At 40.4% G+C, this 21,079-nt stretch overlaps 1 protein-coding gene across 2 annotated transcripts in view; it reads right to left on the bottom strand.

Annotated features, from left to right (window-relative positions):
• Nucleotides 1-21,079, bottom strand: part of LOC147219015 (ephrin type-A receptor 3-like) — an 80,939-nt gene that overhangs the window by 21,144 nt on the left and 38,716 nt on the right. For both annotated transcript variants that reach the window (XM_086171948.1, XM_086171949.1), the window contains exons 6-10: nucleotides 18,517-18,672; nucleotides 15,600-15,935; nucleotides 14,152-14,264; nucleotides 12,712-12,874; nucleotides 10,699-10,807 (exon numbers count right to left, since the gene is read on the bottom strand). In XM_086171948.1, the coding sequence (XP_086028074.1) occupies nucleotides 10,699-10,807; nucleotides 12,712-12,874; nucleotides 14,152-14,264; nucleotides 15,600-15,935; nucleotides 18,517-18,672 (877 nt within the window). The remainder of the gene's footprint in view (nucleotides 1-10,698; nucleotides 10,808-12,711; nucleotides 12,875-14,151; nucleotides 14,265-15,599; nucleotides 15,936-18,516; nucleotides 18,673-21,079) is intronic.

Genomic DNA, 21,079 nt, shown 5'->3' with positions numbered 1-21,079 from the left:
GTTAAATTTATTCTTTTTTAGGGACCTTGCGGGGGGCATTGCGTGTGTGTGTGTGTGTGTGTGTGTGTGTGTGTGTGTGTGTGTGTGTGTGTGTGTGTGTGTGTGTGTGTGTGTGTGCGTGTGTGTGCGTGTGTGTGCGTGTGTGTGTGCGCGCGCCCACATACATGTGTTCCTGTCAGTGTATTTCCACTCCTTTGTGTCTTTGCTCACCAACACCATTTAATAGCCTTAATCACCCATTGCAGTTTGGAATTTACTGCTTGTTTAAATTCAGCGAAATAATTTTAGACCAAAACACATAAAATTTACAGGTAGTACCATATAATGATGTACTAAACATGACAGAAATACTGTGTCTCCTCTCCTCTCTTTTGCTCTCCTCTCCCATATTAGATTTAAATAAATGAGTGCTGATCATGTGAAGCAGCTTGTTTGTCAAACAGACAAATTGATTATGGATGAAAGCAAAAAAAGAATTTGGAATCCAGAGAATTCTAGCAGTGGATGGGAGGACACAAGAGAAAAGGAATGTGGGGGAAAAAAAAGTAGTCAGATGAGTTTTAATAAGAAAAAGGAAGAAAAATCAATGGAATAAATGTGATATGGTATTATCTATTCCAGAGAAAAAAATCTGCTTCGGTAATCAAACATTCCTTTTCAGTCGAGAGACGTGCTGTTGTTGAGTTCCAAGTTGTTCATTCTCAGTGCTATTCCTTTGAAATTGGCAACATTTTCTTTGTTTTGCTCTAAAATTCAACCTAAGCACAGAAGCCGTTGCTGGACGCTCGAACATTTTCTTGCCCTGCCTGGAACTCATCTAGTCTTGGCAAAGAATTTTTGAGGGCTTGACCCTCAGCTCTCTTTGGAGTGACTCCAACACACACCTGAGTGTCACACTGACAAACCCGCTGGCCAGTAAATGTCACTGCATTTGGAGTAATTTTTGTGTGGAATGTAATATGCAACATTCATGGCCAAACCCAGGTGGGATTCTGATTAGGAGGTTGTGGTGGTCTAAATTATAGTTGGATGGAGTATTGGTGCAATGATTTTAAACTGCTACTCCAAACATTTATGGCCACTGTTATTAACTTCAAATCTGTAGAATAGATGATGAATGAGATAAAGGCAAAATGAAAAAGGAAAAAAAAAAAATCTAAATGAGGCATGTCTATCTAGGAGAAACGTATCACAACACAATATAGTGGTGGAGATGTGATGGGGTGACATGAAGTAAATCTCAGCCAATTGAAGTTAAACCACCTGACCAAGTGTTGGTTTTTATATATTGGTGCTACAGCTTGGTTTAAACCGGATTTCACTGGGGGCTCCTTTCGAACATCTTCTCATGCAGGGTAGAGATTGGTTTTTTGAAGTAACTGGTGGGGATGGGGCTGGGCTTGTGGGGGTTGAGGATAGGGTGTCACCTGGTTATCAGCTGAGCTCAAGCCAGTCGAACACCAAGGGAGTATCATTAACCCCCTAGATACGCACACACATACACACACACAGTGCTTGAGGGTGTGTGTTCTGAACATATGGGGAATGGAGACATGGGTCACACCTCTGCGCCAAATGGAAGAATCCCATTGGGACATGCATGCACACACACACACACACACACAGACACACATATACGTAAACCCACAAACAGGCACACTACTGGCAAAACATTGTTTCAGAACACATCTCCATCAGATACACACACATGCAGACACATGTGTGTATGTGTCTCCACGGGTGCATGGTTGCAGATGTGCACTTGTGTGCGTCTGATGGGAAATGAACACATTTCCATAGTAATTACAGAGGGACTCATTTCTCCTCTCCAGTTAGAAGTGTCATGAATCATTAGCATTGCGGTCTTAAACATGGCAAAAAAAAACTGACATGGCTTTGCCTTTTGTCTCCCGGCTGTCAGTTATGTCTATGTTTGAAACATATTTGATTGAATAACTTTGGCGAAGTTCGGCTGATGTCATTGAACTGTTAACGGTTCTGTCTGTTTATAATTGTCTGTTTACAATTGTCGAATGTTATGTTCCTTCGGTCTACATACAGATAAAAGTATATGTTTAGTTTGTTTAGTAGATCGATGTATCTACAGTATATTTTCTTTCCACTGCAAATATTTTATGTCATGGCAACCATTTTTCACATTCCTGCAATAATCTTAACTTACTTTACTTCTTTGACATTTTTACTTAGGTATTTGGCCGTAAAATAACAACATGAATTACCATATGAGATTTAATCTAATTGATTTAATTATATACACATTAACTCAGGTCCATTTACGCCTTAATGGTCTGCTAAGCTGTTAGCCAGAGCTAATTTGAGGACTTCTTCCATCTTATTGAAAAAATGTGTTGACTTTTGTGTCGAAGTTCTTATTGTACACAGATAGAAAGTTTTATTTTCTGCTGTCCATGGCCTTTTGTATACACACATTTGAACGAACCAGAAAAGGGATAGATGCAGCTTGGGCCGAATCATTCATCCTAAAGTTGGGGTCAGTGGCTGTAATTCATTGTACTCCTCACAAAACCTGCTCTAGCCCTTGATGCAATAACTTGCATTTCTTTAAAGGTGGATAAAGTCATGTAGAATTCAAGTTGATGCTTCACATTATCAACCAAAAGAAATTGCCCATAAAGTCATTCATAGCCTGTCACCTACTTCTTTTTTCACAACCATGCCAGGTTCATTTTTATAACCAACATGAGAAATGATGTTTTCAAAAAAAAACAAAAAACAAAAAAACAAACAAAGTTGATGGTGGAATTTGAGCACGTCATAAATCAAAATGTGAGCGTCTCACATATATGGAGCCGTGTTGAAATGTGGTGGTAGCCTTAAGGTGTTGGTCTGTATTTCAGATTTTGTTTGCATCAGTCACATCCAATAAGTAATTTCACTACTTCTCAAAATTCACAACTTCAAAATAAGCTTCAGAGTGAGTCTTTACTTACACCCCCTCTTTTTGTCACTTTTTGGCCGTGTTATGACAATAGCCTAAAGGTAACAACATGTGGGACATGAACACAAGGGATGCACAACTGTCAAATGATGTGCTTTGCACACTAATGATGCAGCTTTGTTTGAATATAAGATTTAATTAGCAAAACTCCAGGCAATTGTTTTTTTTTTTTTATTTCAAAGCCAATACAGTGAATATTCTTGGTATTCAATGCATTTCTGTTAACCTTTCTTTATCAGATGTGGCTCTGGAAATGAAAAATCAACTTTTTCTGTGCTTTATTTCATTTAGAAGTGAGAAACAAGGTCAGTCAGCTTTGCTGAGTGACTAATAGTCTGCTATTGATTTGAATGCCACAAGTAGTTAATTCGAAATACCGGTGTTTATGGAGTTTTGAGCGGATTATTAGGAGTAACTTCTGCTGCAATTCCAACTGCTTCCTGAGACTAAGCCACAATGTGAACTTGATACTGTCTATCATTGAAATAATTCTGTTTGCCAGCATTCCATTACTGCAGTATACTTGCGCTATAACACATATCCCGTACAAATAGGCCTATTTTCATGCTAGTTAAAATGCCTAAACCGGCACCAATCACCCAGAAATTCAAACGAACAGACTCCTATATCACCATCTCGCCAAAGCCCTCACCTTTTTCTCTGTCTCACTCTGTTCCACTTCAATGAGGACAGCTATCCCTGTCTAGCAAAGCCATACACTCCACATTTGCATATCAATTTACTTTTTAATATAATACTCTGTCACTCGAGACCCATTTGTCATTCTGCTACTGTAGCAAGCTTCCACCTTCACAGAACTCTATACATATAATACTATTGCTATAGCCCCTCCCCATCTATCACTCTCTTTCCTTCATTCTCTCTTTTTCTACCCTTTATCTCTCTGGGGTTATATATTTTTTCTCCCAATTCTTTCTGTAAGTGAAAACATTCTCCCTGACCAATAACCCACATATCTCTGTTTTCTTTCTCATTTAACCATCCATTTATCCAAGCCAGTTCTAGCTTTCGCTCTTTCTTTTTTTCTAGGTTGGACTGTTTAAATGTCTTGAACAAAACACACAGGGAAACAGTGGAGAAATAAAGAAAGGGGAGAAGGAGAAGTAAAAAAGAGAGTGCTGACAAGCAAGAACGCACAATGGCGTGCCGAGCCTGCATACCAACTAACATGCAATCACATGAGGACGGGCTGTGAGGAGAACAGGAGGAACAGGAGGCAGCCGCAGGAATATGGAGTAACATAAGGGATGTAGTCGGGAAAACAGAGGCAGGTCACCAGTGTATAAGAAAGTATAGGTAGACCAGAAAATACATGTTTTAGCTTGGTCCCGAACTGTACGCTACCTTAAAGTTATTGCAACATATGAGATTTGCATTCCCAATAGTGGAATACAAACATTTTAGCATCGAGTGATCAATGGAAAAAAAAAAAAATGACGGTCTCTTCCTAATTTTCCTGTTATTGTCGCCATATTCCCAAGTGTTGTTGTTACTGGTGTCTCAGCCTTCGGCTCAATTGTTGATACCATTTCCCCTTCAGCCTGACTTGAAGCTATAATGTGAGAGAGACAACAACATCTGCTGACTTGTGCTGCATCTCATAATTGAATCCTGTGACTCTGGTCATTTCAGTTTTGGAGGACTCACAGGCCTATGAATGTTTGCAGATGGCGCAGTCATGAAAAGATGGAATTGTCATAAAGATGTATCGAGATGCAACAACCTGCAGATCAACAAAAGTAATCGTATTAGAATGATAAGCTGAGGCTTTATAGGTCTTATCTTCGACAGAGAAATGCATGGAGGTGGCTGAGGGGTACGTATGGAGAGAGAAAATACCGCAGTGGACAGAAAATGGAAAACCAGGGTAGCAGGGAGAAATAAAATAAGAGGTAAGAAACTCAGGAGGCGGTGAGGGGGGATCAAAGCAGGAACATTTTGGCAGCACAAAATAGAATAATGTACTAAATTCATAGAAATGGTGAGGGCACCAGTGAATGAGGTCAGTATAGGATAACCTTGGAACAAAGAACCCCTATATTCAAAAGTTTAGGAAAGACAAAAACAAAGTTGCCTATGTGGACCTAATGCGCTGGTGACAGAGGCAGTGATGAAGAGAGATTGTAAGTATGTTTTTTTTTTTTTTTTTTTTTGTTTGATGTAAGTGAATAACCTTGGACTGATGTTAACTTGAGACGTGAAACAAGCTAATAAGGTGTGTGTAGTTCTGAGCTGCTTCGTATCGCCCTGTTTAGTTTATATGACTGGCCACATTTTATAGGATTAGAGGCAAGCTGCTTGCTGGGAGTAGAAATTGATACACTCCAGGACAAGGAAGAGTCAGAAGGGACCTGATAAACACATGGAAACACACAGCCATTCAGACACATATTACCCTTTCCTCTAGCCTCCTTCCCTCTCCTTCCCCTCATTTCCTGTCTCGCCACATTATTTTCACCACCGCAAATCACAATGACTAGAAAAATGAAATCAGTAAATCATTAGTCACCCCTCCGGCATGACACAATGAAATGACACATCTATCCTCCTTTATATACCCCCCCCTCCTCTTACCCCTCCTGTCCACATGCAAACATACAGCCTGTTGTGGGTATCTGCTGTTTTCATCACTCATGCTGATTATAAATGGTGATTTGATGTAATATCAAGTTATTAGATAAAAAATAATTGCTGAGAATAAAATCAATGTATTAAATTAATTCTGAAAAACAAAATACATTCACTGTGTCCGTGCTGATGAAATATGGGCTTTATAAAAGTTGATTGTGGATAATTAATTGAGAATCAAAACAGCATGAAAAAAAACAAACAAACTTCGGAATCTATCAGAGCTTCCGCAGAACAAGTAACAGGCGGGATCTCTCTCCATCTCGGCTCTGTCTGGCACTGGTTCAGCACTCTTTGACCACAGTGTAAAAAGATTTACTCAGCTCCGGCTAATTATTACGAAGGGGAAATGATTAGCTGATGAGTTATGAGTAATAAATCTGTCCACATTTCATTAACAACCTGTTTGGAAACATTTCATTTAGCTCACGCCCATTAAAGGCATCGGTAATGAATAGAAATGGAAAGAATTGGAAAATGGCGGGGGAGAAGCAGTACAGACGTGCAGCCGTGCCTTTCACAACCTGCTGAAATGGACAAACGGGGAAAGTGACAAGAGAGAGAAAAGGAAGAGCCTTTTCTTTGCATCATTAAGCGAGGTATATTTTCATATTCGCAGACTGATCAGTATGTAGATCAGAGGGAATCCAATTCCCGGAATGATGTTACCACGCCAACAAAACTTGATTGTGTCTTGATAGTGATGCGTCCTCTCGTTTGTACGTGCGTCTAATGAATGTATTTCAATTGGCTATAAAAGTTTAACGCAAGCTCCCCAAAACACTCCCCGAAATTTGTCTGATGTTTATAGAATATTTGATCAATCCCACTGCAACATCTGCTCATTTGCATAAAGCCTCCATGAAATTGTTTGCACCTGAGGCAACCAGCTCCTGCCACTGCAGTGTTTGTTGCAGCTTTCCAAGCATTTTGCAGACAAAGCTGCGTCCAACGACACCCTACAGCTTAGCGGCATTAATTGAAAGCGCCGGCATCCGAGCAAGACGTTCAAAACATTACGTGCCTCTTGTCACATATACACATGTGCTCTCCCTCTGCACGGCTTGTATCGTGTCGGACTGATATGCACACACTTTTCCTTGGCCGCCAAGTCATTTTTACTCCCATTAAGAAAAAAATCTCTCAATGGAAAGGGGATTCATCGGATGGAATATTCTGCCTCGAGTATTTATTTATCTTTATTTTGTCCTCCAGAGGACAACGGATTTTCTTTTATTTTGTCTAAAATTATAAACCCCTTAATACTTGATGTTTATTCATCTGATCTCTGTTATTTCCAATCCGCAAATATAATTTAAGATTTGTTCAAGAAATGTTTGAAATTATTCAGAATTAATTCGGAAAATTCCAACTCAGATTCCGTCAATTGGCATGAAAGTCAAAACAATATCAAGAATAAATAGAGCAAAAATAAGTTTTCACTGAAGCATAATGAAGTGTAAATCGCAATCTCTTTCATAGCCTCCCAACACCACTCCCACGTCTCTCTAGCACATATTTTTCATTACACCCTTCTTTCAACCGTTTTTTTTTTTTTTTTCCTTGCCTCTTTTGTGCCATTAAGTTTTTAACAATAACTCTAGGCGGCACAACAGATGCTGCGTAGGTAAAAGCGCTTACACACACACACATACATGTGCATCAACAGAACTTGCTATTGTGTTAAAAAGGGAGAGCTGTTACTGCCGAAAAGCCTCCCTGCCAAAGTCTGGCACGTTATCATGACATCTCACTTTGCCTAGTGTCTTTCTCTCCACTTTTCTCACTCTTTGCTATTCAGGATGAAACCGCACAATGGCTGCGCTTCACTCAGTGTTAAGCTTGTTGGACTTCAGCGGCAGCGTCAAGTTGCATCAAACAATTTGTTAGCATTGTTTGTCTTATAAAGTTAGTTATAACTTAAGAAGTTTTAAACTGAAATCCACGCTGATGATCTTGCACTGACAGCAGATCTATTGCATAGCTGGTGAGATTGAAAGAAAAAACAAAACATCACACCGACTTTTCAACCAAAGTCCCGCATGGGAAAACATGAAGATAAAGACAACACACAAGAACAGTTGGCAAATAACCAAACCCTGCAGAAACACAGAAAAGGAGATGGTTGCAAGACTGGAGTATCATGAGATGAAGATAGAACAGAAACACACAGATGCTGGGAGGGGAATAATTGCAACATGTTTAACAAGGAGCGAGAGAAAGTGAGGACTGAAGGGGAGAACGCTTTTAAAGTGAAGGCCATCTGCCGAATCTGTGGCTATGCCAGTCACTTACTACTTTCCCTCCGCTCGCACCTGCCAGCCTGCCAAAGCACCCTCAGGAGGACAAAAGTAGCAATTTACACGCAAACACTTGTGTGTTCTCGCTGAGCAATAATAGCGTTTGTATAATAACTGGGATGATTTGTCAGAGCCGCGGTGTATCTGAGGCGTTTTGACATTTTCTCGTGTTTTCCCTCCTGTTGTAACAATAACGTAACTGCGCATTATTAAACGACAACAGGACAGAACAGAATGACCAGCGAATCAGCCTGTTTACAGCTGTGCAGGATTCTGCCACGAAATCCTTCAGGGACAGTGTTTGTGCCTAAATGGATATGTGTGAGTGTAAGCAAGACAAACAACAGACAATGAGCTTACGCTCTTTTGTATTTCACCGAGGGAAAACCTTCCATCAGGTGATTAAAACTAAGCTCAGGGGTGACTATTGAATGGGTAAACTAAGTACAACAACAAGAACAAAAAGCTTTATGGTCCTTGTATCCATTCAAGGGATTATCGGGCAATATTTAAATGGCCGATTCCAGTTTTTGGCAGAGAAAAATGTGAAAATGTCTAACGTTACAGATGTCTGGTCGTAAATCAGTTCGGCTCCGACGGCCTCCGCGTCAATTCTGATTTTACAGATTTACAATGACTTGTTCAATAAAAATCGGAAGAAAAACACAAATCTTTGTGAGTAATCGGGGTTCCAAGTACAGTATAGTCACGCCGTTGAGCCAAAAGAGAGGCTGGATGAAGGGAAAATCAGAAAGAACTGCCGACATGGGTTAATTGAAAGCACTAACTTCCCCCCACCCCCCTCATTTTGCTTTTTTATGTCCCCGCACATCCAGTGTCACTGCCAATCTCCTGTCCCCTCCTCCTCTCGCAAACACCCCTGTCATCTACCTTTTCATCCACTTGCACATTTCCCTTCAATCTCATTTTCGCTCCCATCTCTCTCAAGCCTCCTCTTCTTTCACAGCATCTTCAAATGGGCCACTCCAGTGGCACAGACATACTTCAGATGTACTTCCAATCCCCTCCTAGCTGTCTGTCCGTCTGCCTGTCACTCCTAATGCGTTTATAAGATTCGCATTGCACCCTTTTCTTCTGTCTCCCTTTTCCTCATCACTGTCCAGCCAGCCGGCCCCCAACCCACACCACGCCCCGAGCTTTTCTTGCCCCTGCCCTCGTCACTCTTGAGCTTTGGCAGCTTTGATCCTTGCCTCATTGCCTTGCAGCAAACACGACACTCACCCCACCTATCCAAATAAACACACAGGATTTGACAGATGTACAGATGTTGTTTAACAGAAAGCAGTAATCAACACTACTTCCTCTCAAGTGTCCCTACCTCTAAATGGAAGAAAGATGGATAGAGACGGCGAGAGAAAGAGAGGAAGGGCGAGAGACCTGAAATTGATGGCTGTGCATCGACCCTTTGGTAAAACCTAGTTAACACCTCCCCAGCTTGTGAAACCTGATTAGTAGAGTGTGTGTGTGTTTCTTTGTGTATCTGAGTGAGCATTCTGACACCACACACACATGTAGCAAGCTATATGGAACGACCTGTCGTGCTTCATTCGCACTCAAGCTCATGATTCTTTTCTGATTAAAAGCCAAAATGTTGATGCAAACATTGATGGTGATTGTCTGCTCTTTCAAGCACTGAAAAGTGTATACGTGTGTGTGTGTGTGTGTGTGTGTGTGTCTGTGTGACATACAAGATCATCTTGCACTGATTACATCCTCCCTAGTCAATAGTGAATAGAGCACTCAGCCTGATAAGCAATCACCTGAATCAATACAAATGTTTTTAGTGTGTGTTCATTAGTGTGTGTATGTTTGTGTGCAGACACTCATGTGTGTATGCGTGTGCTGTTTTTAACATGTTGCTAATCTAGTCAGAGCTCATCAGGGTTAAACATTTAGTTTCAAGCATGATAAATCACAGAGGCCATCCCTCAGTCTCCTCTCCTCTCCTCTCCTCATCCCCTCTTGTCCCTTCTTTTCTTTTTTCTTCTTCTCACCTCTCCTCTTCTCTCCTTGCCGCCTTTCGTCTACCCCTCTTGGTTGGAGTCCTCTTGGATCCCTTTCATCATCTCGTCCCTCACCAATCGGCATTCTTTTATTTTCCTTTCTCCCTCTCATCTCCTTCTCTTTGGCCTTCTTTGAGACAGAGCATTAACAGCTGCCTAACCTTCAAAGAGTGTGATCATAGAGGGTCTGTGCTCTTCACATACAGAATAACACGGCCTTTAGTTAGGCTTTGGCAACAGTATAAATGTCAAAGTTGCAGGCCCTGCTTTGGCACACCCACATGTAATCCTTTGGAGAGAGACTGAAATATAAAAAGAGACCAAGTGGAAGATTGTGTGTGTGTTTGTGTCTACTTGAATGCATTTTTACATATGATTAGTGGCAGATCTGGTTAGCGTGAGCTATTCCTTTCCTGTAGAGACATTTACATGTAACTGTATTTGATGATTTTTTTTTTTTTTGGTTTTGGTTTTGTTGGTGGGATTGTTGGGGAAAAAAAGAACAGTAGAAATATTCAGAAAGGAGTAACAGCTGGTCCCTTCTTCTGTGTACATAATTTAAAGGCAGCATTTATTTTCCATGTCCCCGTGCTACACTTTCCCAGAATTCTCTGCCCTACCTTGAGGAGGAACAGCACTGCACAGAAGACTATAAATTCAAGATATTTACAAGTTTAAACTTTTCGCATGTATTTTCTATTGGAAAGCACGCGTTTCTTTTTTTTTTTTTTTTTTTTGACCTTACCTTCCACTAACAACAAAGCAAGTGACAAGGAAGATGAGGAGAACAATTCCCCCGGCAATGGATACAGCCAGAATGGTGGACTGGTTGGGATCCCCAATGGCCAAAACATCTATACATCAGAGAGAAAAAGCACAGTCGATTAATTAAAAAAAAAAAATAAAAAAAAAAATACAAAAATAGCAAAGGAGAACACAACGACATTGAGGATGCTTTGTCCACGAGAATAAGGTATGAAAAGAATGAGGGTAGGCAGGGACTAAAAGAGACAACCAGAGAGGCCATGCATGCGATGTGAGAAACAAGACAAGGGATTGAAAATATGATGGCAAGAGAAAAGGAGATAAAAGACTTGAATGAAGCAGAGGGAGAAAGGGAGAGTGAGGGAGGTGGGCAGAATAGTAAGCAAGGTTCTTGATGAAAAGCGCTCTCCCTCTCTGCATCGCCTATGAGGCTATGAGAGAGGACGTGAAAGCCATTCCCATTCGGCCGTGCTGTCCAAATGGATATGTTAACAACGCACGTAACAAGGCTACTGCAGAGAACTTTCTGCAGAGATGCATCGATTTTTACGCCACACCAATCGAGCTATTAATCAAAACAAATACCCCATTTATCTGGCTTCGCTAAGCATGAGCAAATATGTGTGTCTCTGTGTGTATGAATCTTATGAATCTTATGAATGTGTGTGTGCGTGTATGCTGCGGAGGTAAATTAATGTTTTCTAGGCAACCACAGATAAGCATTGATCTCTTATTACATTTACGGTCGCACACATACCCAGTCTTCTCGAGCAATCAATAGCATTGATCTGATTAGAGTGCACTGATAGGACTTCTGCTGAATGTGATGCATCGAACTGATCTTATATTTTACAGCAGTGAACTTGACCATAAACTACAACTGGCTCTGTTACATTGCTAAATAACCACTGGCTGACCACAACAAACAAGAGCTGACACTAGTCATCTTTACAGAGTCACACTGGAGACTTTTGTTGCACGACCTGAATTAAGATCATTTATTGAATTCCAGTTATTGACTATTGAATGATGAGTAGGCTAATGTGTGCCTCTTGTATGGCAGCTCGGGAGATCTATAGGACACTGACTTACATTAAATGATTTATCTCCCTCTCCGCCTGGCTGTCTGGGAATCAATGTTCACACTCAAGAGCACATTATAGGGCCTCAAAGGCAGAAAATCCAAGCACACATAATGAAGTGATAATGAAACTGGGTGCTGCTGAACAAAAGGGGACGGGACATATGAGGGAGAGTATGAAAGTATCATAAAAACATTATGAAAAAGCCACGTAACAGCAGACGCGCAGCTGTTTGTAGGCCATGGCCTCAGCAGACGGCATAATCCCCCCCCACCCTCCTTTTTTTTTTTATTCTGCTTCAAGCTTTGTTATCCAGGAGGTGCAATCGGACCCTGCTGCATGGTGATTCTGCATTTTAATGAAAATTGACCGGTTGGGACAGGTCATCAAACCCTGTTCTTCTCAGGTACCAGGCATTGCGGTGCTGTTGATGGTGAAATAACACTCGCAGGGCGTTCTGTTGACTGAATAATCTTGAGGAAATATTAACCACATATTCGTAGGACTAGCCAGTATTCAAAAAAAGAATAAATGGGTCACTTTTTTTCCTACATTGGCAAATTCACTGTTCATATCAAAATCATATGAAATGTTATAACTATGTCATGAGTCAACCTGGGCTTCAGAACTATGGTTGTTACAAAAAACTGAAGAACAGAACAACACCTTTAAATAAAAACTAATCATCCAAATGGTAGATGTAACATTCATATTAGAGATACCATCTCAGATTTCTTTAATGCCCCCTCCTTTGGATTGCTGCAAGAACACATTTTGTTTTTACTATCTATTTACATTTTCTTAACTTAAGCAGATGTGATTAGAACTGAATTAAAAAAAAGTTCATAAACCTGTAGACCCAGTTGCAAAAGATTGCAAAATTATTACTGATATGCATTAGAGATATTGACCTTCATGGCTGGTCTCCAGTTCGATCTCTCCGCCGTAGCTCCCGTAACCTCCATCAGTTTTAGCCCTGACTCTAAAGACATAGGTGGTCCCTGGCTTGAGGCCGTCCACTGTCATCATGTTGGAGCGAGTTTTCAGAACTGTGTAGTTCTGCTCACGTTGATTCTGTAAAGAGAGCGAATGAAAAAAGGTGAAACAAATACTCCCAGGCAGTTATTTGGGGATTTACAGAATATCAAAACCGAAGGATGCTTATGGATAATTATGAAGAGACAAATAGCCCAAATTTTAAATTAAGTTTTGAATTTTTCAAGCTCTAAACATGAACCCCTCTGCATTTTAATTCCTTTATTAATTGAACATTTACCCACATTTTCACATGACCATCTGTCAAATCTCAAGTCTAATCATTAGTGCACATGGGGACGGTGTGTGTTTATTCATGTCTTGCCATGCTTTGCCCCTTAACTATGATGTAGGAACATGCATGTTGTTTTGAGTGCTCATTCAAATGTGTATGTAAGGTCAAGACAGAAAAAGTGTGCCTATTAGTTAGTTATTTCCCTGCAGACAGGCTAATACTCTAATGGAAGACACGCTGCAACCTAGATTAAGACTATTTGCTGTTAATGTCTGCCAACAAGTGCGTGCACGCACGCAGGCACTCACACGCACACACAGGAGCACACACACACACACAGATGCATGCGTGTAAACCCCCACACACCAGTGCAGTTTTAATTTCATCACCTTTACCAATTTTTTATGAGTATGAGGTTTGTTAGACAGATGTGAGGGTAATTGGCTTGGTTTGAGCAGTAGGGGATATGTGGTGGCCAAGGAGACAAAAAGATAGAGAGATTGAAGGAGAGAGAGACATGCTGATGAACAAGTCATTAAAGATATGCCCGATGGCTAAACACATAACCTTCACACAGAGACTATAGAAACATGTTGATTTTAGGAAATATGTATGTTTTTTTTAGTATGTTTGCACAGGCAACTTTATACGTATGTACAGTAAGAATGTGGCATAACAACCAGCTTGTGCACGAATGCTACAATATTTGTCTGGTGATATATTGTGTCCCCTTTGTTCCATTCCTTCAACATCTGCCAGGGGCTGCTTCATATTTATCGTGCAGATGTGAGAGCGGTGGAAATGCTTCCCCTGGAGCTAGTCTATACTCATGGTTATGTTTCAAAATGGTAGATATCTTGACTTTTATTCCCACTTCAGGTTAAGGGCCAGTATTTCCCACACTGCAACTTGATATGAGCTTTTACTAGACAGTAGTTCCGTGATAAATAACCACGCCTACTGCGCAGGTTTTTGGCCTGACAATTGCCTTGAGCACAACCGATGACTTTCGTGTGTGAAAGTGGTGGAGTTCACTTTAAGAACAAGAGTGTCTGAGTGTGTTTGTGTGTGTTTCTCTCACCTTCTCATAGTAGATGACCTCATACTCCACGATAGCGCCGTTGGGTCTCTCCGGACCCTGCCATGCCAAAGTCACGCTGTCCTTGCTCCGTCTCTCCTTCAAAACGACACTCACTATGGAAAACACAGAACAAGAAAAGAAGATGTAACAAAGAGAGGCTTCATTTCACCCAAGATGAAAAAAAATCAGCATGAAATTAGGTTAAAAAGCAGTGCATGATGTGGAGGAGGGTAGGGAGACCGAATAGATCCGGATTTGCTGTCACCCAGCTTGTGATAGTGCTTACCAGGCGCTTAACATGTGTAATTACAGCATTTTTCATTGTGTATTAGTGATGTGTGTGTGAGTGTATGATGGATAATCTGCTGCTTGTAAACCATGCAACTTCCCAGTCTTCCGTCTCATTTGAAAAACGGTTGAGGCTGGCAAGTGCCACATTTAAGGAGCTTAATAAGAATAACAAGTTATGTTATTGGTTGTTGTTGCACAGTTTGTTCTGCAGTTTTACAAACTGCAAGATAATAATGATTCATTCATTAAAGAGAAAACAAAACAATTAACCAAATATATTTAGAGTGGGAAATAAAACACATGAGAAGCAATATATCATGTGTAATAAAAGTTCCCCTTTACGTATTGATCCAGTGGGACAAATCTTTATGGAAGTTGTCTATTTTCTCATTGGATTTCAAGGAACCCAATTTTGCTAAATTGTGATCCATCGTTCAAGTTTGAATTAAATCCGCATTCATTATGCTTCAGGCATCTTCAGTGTTTTTATTTGCCTTTAATTTGTCACCCAGGATGGAACCGGAGCAGCACCCTATGGATGTCACTGCTGGCATAAACAAACATGTGCATTTTTGTTAGGAAAGGTTGCTTTTTTTTCTTTTTTCATCTATTCAGCAGAGGACAATGTTCTCATCGCCCCTGATAAAACTCATTGTGGATAAAATTTGCCAAATCTGTCTCAACTTCATACACCTTTCTGATCTTTTCACTTTGAGTTTTAACCCACCAATGTTTAATGTATTAACCTACCCAAATGAACTTATCTTGGATTTTATTCCTAAATGGAGGTGCAAAAGTAACCACACATATCAATGTAATTAGATACTATATATTTCATCATACTTGTAACATTGCATTACAATATGCTCTCCTATACGTAATATCATTTGATTGATCTTATTACACAACTATAATAATAATTTGATGTTTTGCAGGCCTGTTTTTATAATCTGTCACTTCTAGAACAAGTAGGCAAGAACAATAAACCAAGTACAAGTTCCAAAACCTATCTCCAAAACTTCTATCTGTGTATTTTTGTTTGTTTGTTCCGTTCTCTTGTTTTTTGTCACGGATAAGGCAATCCCATTACAAATGATGTCATGAAAACTCTAAAAGCGGCGCTTCTGCTTGAACACAAGTTCTCTGCACACGCCCACCTGTCTGCGATGTGGTGACATTAATCACTGCTGTTCCTTTGGGTGTGGGACTTAAGTCTGATACTCCATTTTGGCTCTCAACGGTGAAGCTGTAGTTGGAGTCAGGCTGCAGGTCAGTGACCAGCACTGTGGCAGAGGAGAGCCCAAATTGCCTGGGCACAAAATGAACGCTACTTCCACACGGCGTACACTGTTTGCCATCGCCTAAGCATTTCCTGCAGTGAAGGCTGTAGGTGATGTCCCCCCGCCCTCCTGTGTCTCTGGGGGGTGACCACTCCAAGGTGACACAGGTCTCGTTCACGGTGGAAATTGGGTTTTCTGGAGCTGATGGAGGACCTGAGGAGAGAAAAATGTTGTGTTTTAGTTCAAAACTCTGTCGTTGATTTTGAAAATTCCAAGAAATATTTAAAATGAACATTGAAATGACAGTATCTTGACTGGCTGGTAGAATCTTTGTTATTCCTTACATATTGACGAAGTGAGATGACTTTTTTTTCTCTTTTAAAAATGTTAATTTGTTAAATGCACATTGTCTTCAGTCTCATTATGAAATGAATTGTGGCTTCTGCTATGAATAGATTTCACACTGGTTAGATTAAAACTGAATTACCTGACTCCAGCCAGAGGGTGGGCTCTTTTAATGAATACCTTTTGAATGAACAGTTACATATAATTAAAAGACTCTTTCTGGGTTTGAATGTAATTTTACCAAAATAATATTCAACATCAGACTTCTGTGTTAGTTTGAAGAGAATCTACGAAATAACGAGTTCACTCTGGACTACAATGGATATTTCCATCAGCGAGGTTAACTGACCCTCGGGGGCTGCACTGCAGATAATAAAGAGCATGGGCAGTGATCAATAAAAAAGTGCCAGAGGTGATTATTTTAATGAATCAGGTGGAATGTGTGATTTAAAGCACTTCATATTCCTTCAGCTGAAATGTCAACTGAATGACAGTGTCCACCTAACATCTGAAGGTAGCCAAGACACATCCTTATGGAAGAGGACAGCCCCCCTCCACCCCCTCCTTTTTAGTATTTCCTTCACTTCAGCCACAGGAAAAAGCATTTTATCTCTAAATGAGACTGAACATTGAAATTATTCTTGAAATTTGTGTTTCTTAGTCACAGAAACAGTCTGGGAGATAAGTATTCCATTATGTATGGGAAAAATGAACAAGATAATTGACGAAAAAAATGCTGCACTTCATCGTCACCAGCATATTTGTACCTTCAACCTGAATTAACTTAAATGACCAACGGGGGTTGGATAACCCCCGTTGGTCATTTAAGTTAGAATATAAAGAATATAAAGTGGTGTAGATTTCTGTGAGTGTAATGACCCTTTTTTTGTTTTGTTTGTTTTGTTTACTTTCCCTCTTTTTTTTCTTTCTTGAAAATGTCAGGTCCTCATCTGGATGTTCACCTTACAGCAAAAATGTCTTATAGTAAAACACATTATGCCTCAAATCATTTAAAGGCAGGCTGAATTGGATCTGTGATCCGTTTTTAGCTCTGGTAAAGTCTAGACAAACATAAGAGAAAGAGGGAATTCACCCCATATAAACACAGTGGTCCCATTAAAATCAATTAAATGACTACTGGTGCTTTTTCCACTGGCAAAACCCCTTAAAATAATTCAAAAGAACCTCTTTTTTTTAATCAAAAGTATCCAGTGTGTTCACAAAGTAAGGCTTTGCTATTCCTGTTTTATGGAGACCACTCAAGTGGAAAACCACTGATTATGGTTGCTCACAGCACAGCATGGTGCAGGTATCTTGACCACATGGAAATTAAACAGTAGACGGCCATTCAGCCTGACATCTCATCAGGTCGTGGCTGAGTAGCGAGCCCCCGGGGGCCCCCGGCCGGGCCTGGGACTTTCCTGATTAGCCTTTGCAGTGGCGAGGCTCTCTGAATTGTTGGAGGTGTGGCCTTGAGATCAACATCGGGGATGGGGGGGGCCACGCTGTGGATAATTGCGGCTGTCTGTTATAAATCTGCTGAAATGGTGCGCTGTCTTATCCTGCTAATTCTATCTATCTCGATTTCCCATCCCCCGCTTCCCAAAGCCACATTTCTCTTCCCATCATTATCATTTCTCCTGCTTGACTCTTAACGTCATATGGATGTTTACCTCTGATCGTCCATGACATGCCATAAACGCTCTACTCGTTCCTGCGCCTTAAGTCTGCATGTCCCGTCATGACAAATTTGTTCGCTTTTTCATTTTATTAAATTTTCTCTGTGGAACCTCCTCATTACGCCTCACCATTTAGGAGAGCATATATGTGCACGTGTACCAATGCATATTTGAACTATGGTATAACTCGTTTTCAGCTGATAACGCCTGTCACATCTCACCTGCTACCATGCTTAATGGGTGTAATCTAGCATAATTTAATAATGGATTTGTGAGTCTGTGTGTGCGACGTGCTTTTAGGTGCATGTATCTCACACGTATGCATGTGACACGCATACATGTGCATACACGGATACATGCATGTATGCATGTATGTGTATACATGCATGTATCTTTAGGTGCATGTCTCTCCACATTCCATCCTCTCATCCAGCCTTTTCCAGTTTCTTTAACTCCGACTCAATTCATCTCTGTCTCTCTCTAGTTGGATGTGTCAATGTCATGAGCTTTTTTCCAGAAGATCACTCATGTGTTGTCGTCTGAAATATCGGTGGACTGTAATCCTGTGCTCACAAATCACACACAAATGGATGCCCGTGTCCTGTGAGTATCTGATGGATGGTTTACAGACACTTAGAGAAGTGAATGCCCTACAAAGCAATTACATTTAAAGCTGTTTTCTGGCATTCAAATGGGTTTCATGATCATATATGTAATAATACGTGCGTATTTGTCTATGTATTCATCTTCTGTGGTGTTATAGTTCTCACGTGTGCAGGCCATGGAGCGTGGATCCGTCTCAGCGCGGTAAAATCCTTTTTCACAAATGCACTCATTGGCTTGCTCCTGCGGGGATGAGCTGTGAGGAGGACATTTGGTGCAGTACGCATCTGTGGCTGAAGCCTTGTAGGTACCAGGTCTGCAGGCTGTGCATGACAAGGAAAACATCAAGACAGGGTTAACTGACATGTCATTACCTCTATCAATGATCCAGGGCCCAAAAATCAACAGTCATGAACACAAGGCTTGTGCTTTTGCTGCCCCTTAGAACCTGCTACACATTGGCTTAAAACACCATAACATTTTCTATCTTACACAGAAAATACAGTATCCATAATAGCTTGCAACTTTCATCGCAGTAATAACACACCATATAACCCTTATCGGTGCAATGCAATACTCCATCACATTCAATTTGTCTTACATGCAGTAATGTACCACAGTACTCTTCTAAATTCAGTAATTAGATAATGATAACGTATCTATAATTGATATAACGACTTGTGTTAAGATCTGCACTGATGGGTTGAAAAAATAAATATGGCAACCTTCCAATAAGCCTTGCTCCAAACTTTCTTTTTTTTCTGAAAATTCTTCTTGGTTCAGCTTGGGTTTTAATGTTCAAGGAGCACAGAAGAGAGAGCGTCAGTGTGACAACCTTGTTTTCAGTATGAATTTGCACTGATATGCAACCTGTCTAAAAAAAAATTTTTGAAAGGATAATGTCTATTGGAAAATGTTGTTTCAGTTTATCTTGGGCTCTGTTGCAGACTAATCCAAATCCAAATATTACCATCTTACATTCAATCTGCTGTTGGTATTTATTACAAGTTTGACATGATGTGACAGTTTTGGTTATATTTCTGTCACTGTGCTAGCCTGATTAATTGCAAAGATCCATTAGACATTGTTTGAAAAAGTAAGATGATGCTGGAAGCAGTGAGAAAGGAAGAATGAAAGTGATTGCATAATAAGTTGTTGCATAATAAAACTGTGCATCATTGTCTGAAACAGCTAACTTAGAGACTTTATTACATTGCATTGTCAAGACAATGCTTAGTAAGATAGATACATAGATACTTTATTGATCCTGAAGGATTTAGGTGAGCAAAAGCATCAATTGTACATGGAATGCGTAATATCCCTATTTCTTTGTAGTTTTAGTTACATAATCTACTATTGCTATGTTTGTGGTGTGGTAGTGTTTCTTCTATTTCTTCTTCCCTCGCCACAGCGAATCAGCCTTCTCCATCTAACCCTATTCTCTGAATCTTCCTCTCTCACACCAACTGCCTTCATATCTTCTCACACTACGTCCATAAATCTTCTCTTTGGTCTTCGTCGAGACCTCCTGCCTGGCAGCTCCAATTCCAAGTATTGCTTCTTCTATTTGGTTTGGTGTAATTGTAATCGGACAGTTGCCAAGACTACAAGGCGGAAAAAATATCAAAATGTAAAACATTCAAATTCTCCTTGAATAATGTAACAAAACAAAGACAAATCAGAAGAGGACAGGGAAGAGGAAATGCTGACAAGAGGGAGGACGATCACAAAAATAGAGAACGACATGAGGACTTACGCTGCGGCGGTGTTACTACAGAAAGCGATAGGTCACACGATGTGCCATGCAGCACCCATGGAAAAGAAAATGAAAATAGTATTTGATATAATTTATTATGGCATTAGGTCTCCGTGAGCTCGTTTTACATCAGGCTGTAGGCCTGTATAACCACAGGGTCTTACAGTACAATAGCACAGCACAATGGCATCTCAACTGTCATTCCTGTTATATAAGCATTAGGTCTTCAGGCAACCAGGGGTACAAAAAATACTGAGCCACAGTCACAGCGATACACACAATAACATATTATGACTATTGCTATGGCTGTTACAGTGGTTGCATATTAGTCATTATGTGGAATCATAAATGTGGGGAGGAAAAACTGCTGCTGCTCAACAGGAGTAGCCTGCTGAATTAGATTGGAGACTTGAATGATTTCCCTTTTGGATCCCTAGCTAGGAAAATGGAATTCCTGACTTCCCCCTTTGGTAATCTGAATATAGATTACACATTTATTTATTTACACATTCATAGGCTTGGTATTGCCATCCTCATAAGCCTTTTTTTGCCACCATGGTAAATAGTATTTCAATATACAAAAACCCATGTCAGGAAAATGAGGGTGTCTGAACTGCAATCCACCAAATGCCCTGGGTGTGTATGTATGCATATGTGTGTCTGAATAGGTTGGATCAATGATACGATACAATCTACCAGGTGCTGATTGCATGTTCATGTGCAAGAAGGTGTTAAGTATGCTGTTGGTGTGTGTATGCGTCGGGGCGGATGTGTGCGTCCCCGCTGATTGCTTGTGCTGTTGGTGAAGGTCACGGATTTAATCAAGCTACAAGTCACTTGTCCCAAGAAACCTGTAAATTATTACTCTAATACACACAGGCACACACACATACACAAACACAGACATACACACAAGCACACATATACAGACACAGACGTGTGCCTATTCAATGCGGTAGTTAAGTAGTGGACAG

The sequence above is a fragment of the Fistularia commersonii genome, chromosome 25, assembly GCF_037954325.1.
Source record: "Fistularia commersonii isolate RoL2024-O1a breed Wild chromosome 25, RoL_Fcom_v1.0, whole genome shotgun sequence".
Taxonomy (NCBI): domain Eukaryota; kingdom Metazoa; phylum Chordata; class Actinopteri; order Syngnathiformes; family Fistulariidae; genus Fistularia; species Fistularia commersonii.
The sequence above is the reverse complement of the archived record's forward strand: the minus strand, read 5'-3'. Positions and strand labels throughout refer to the sequence as shown.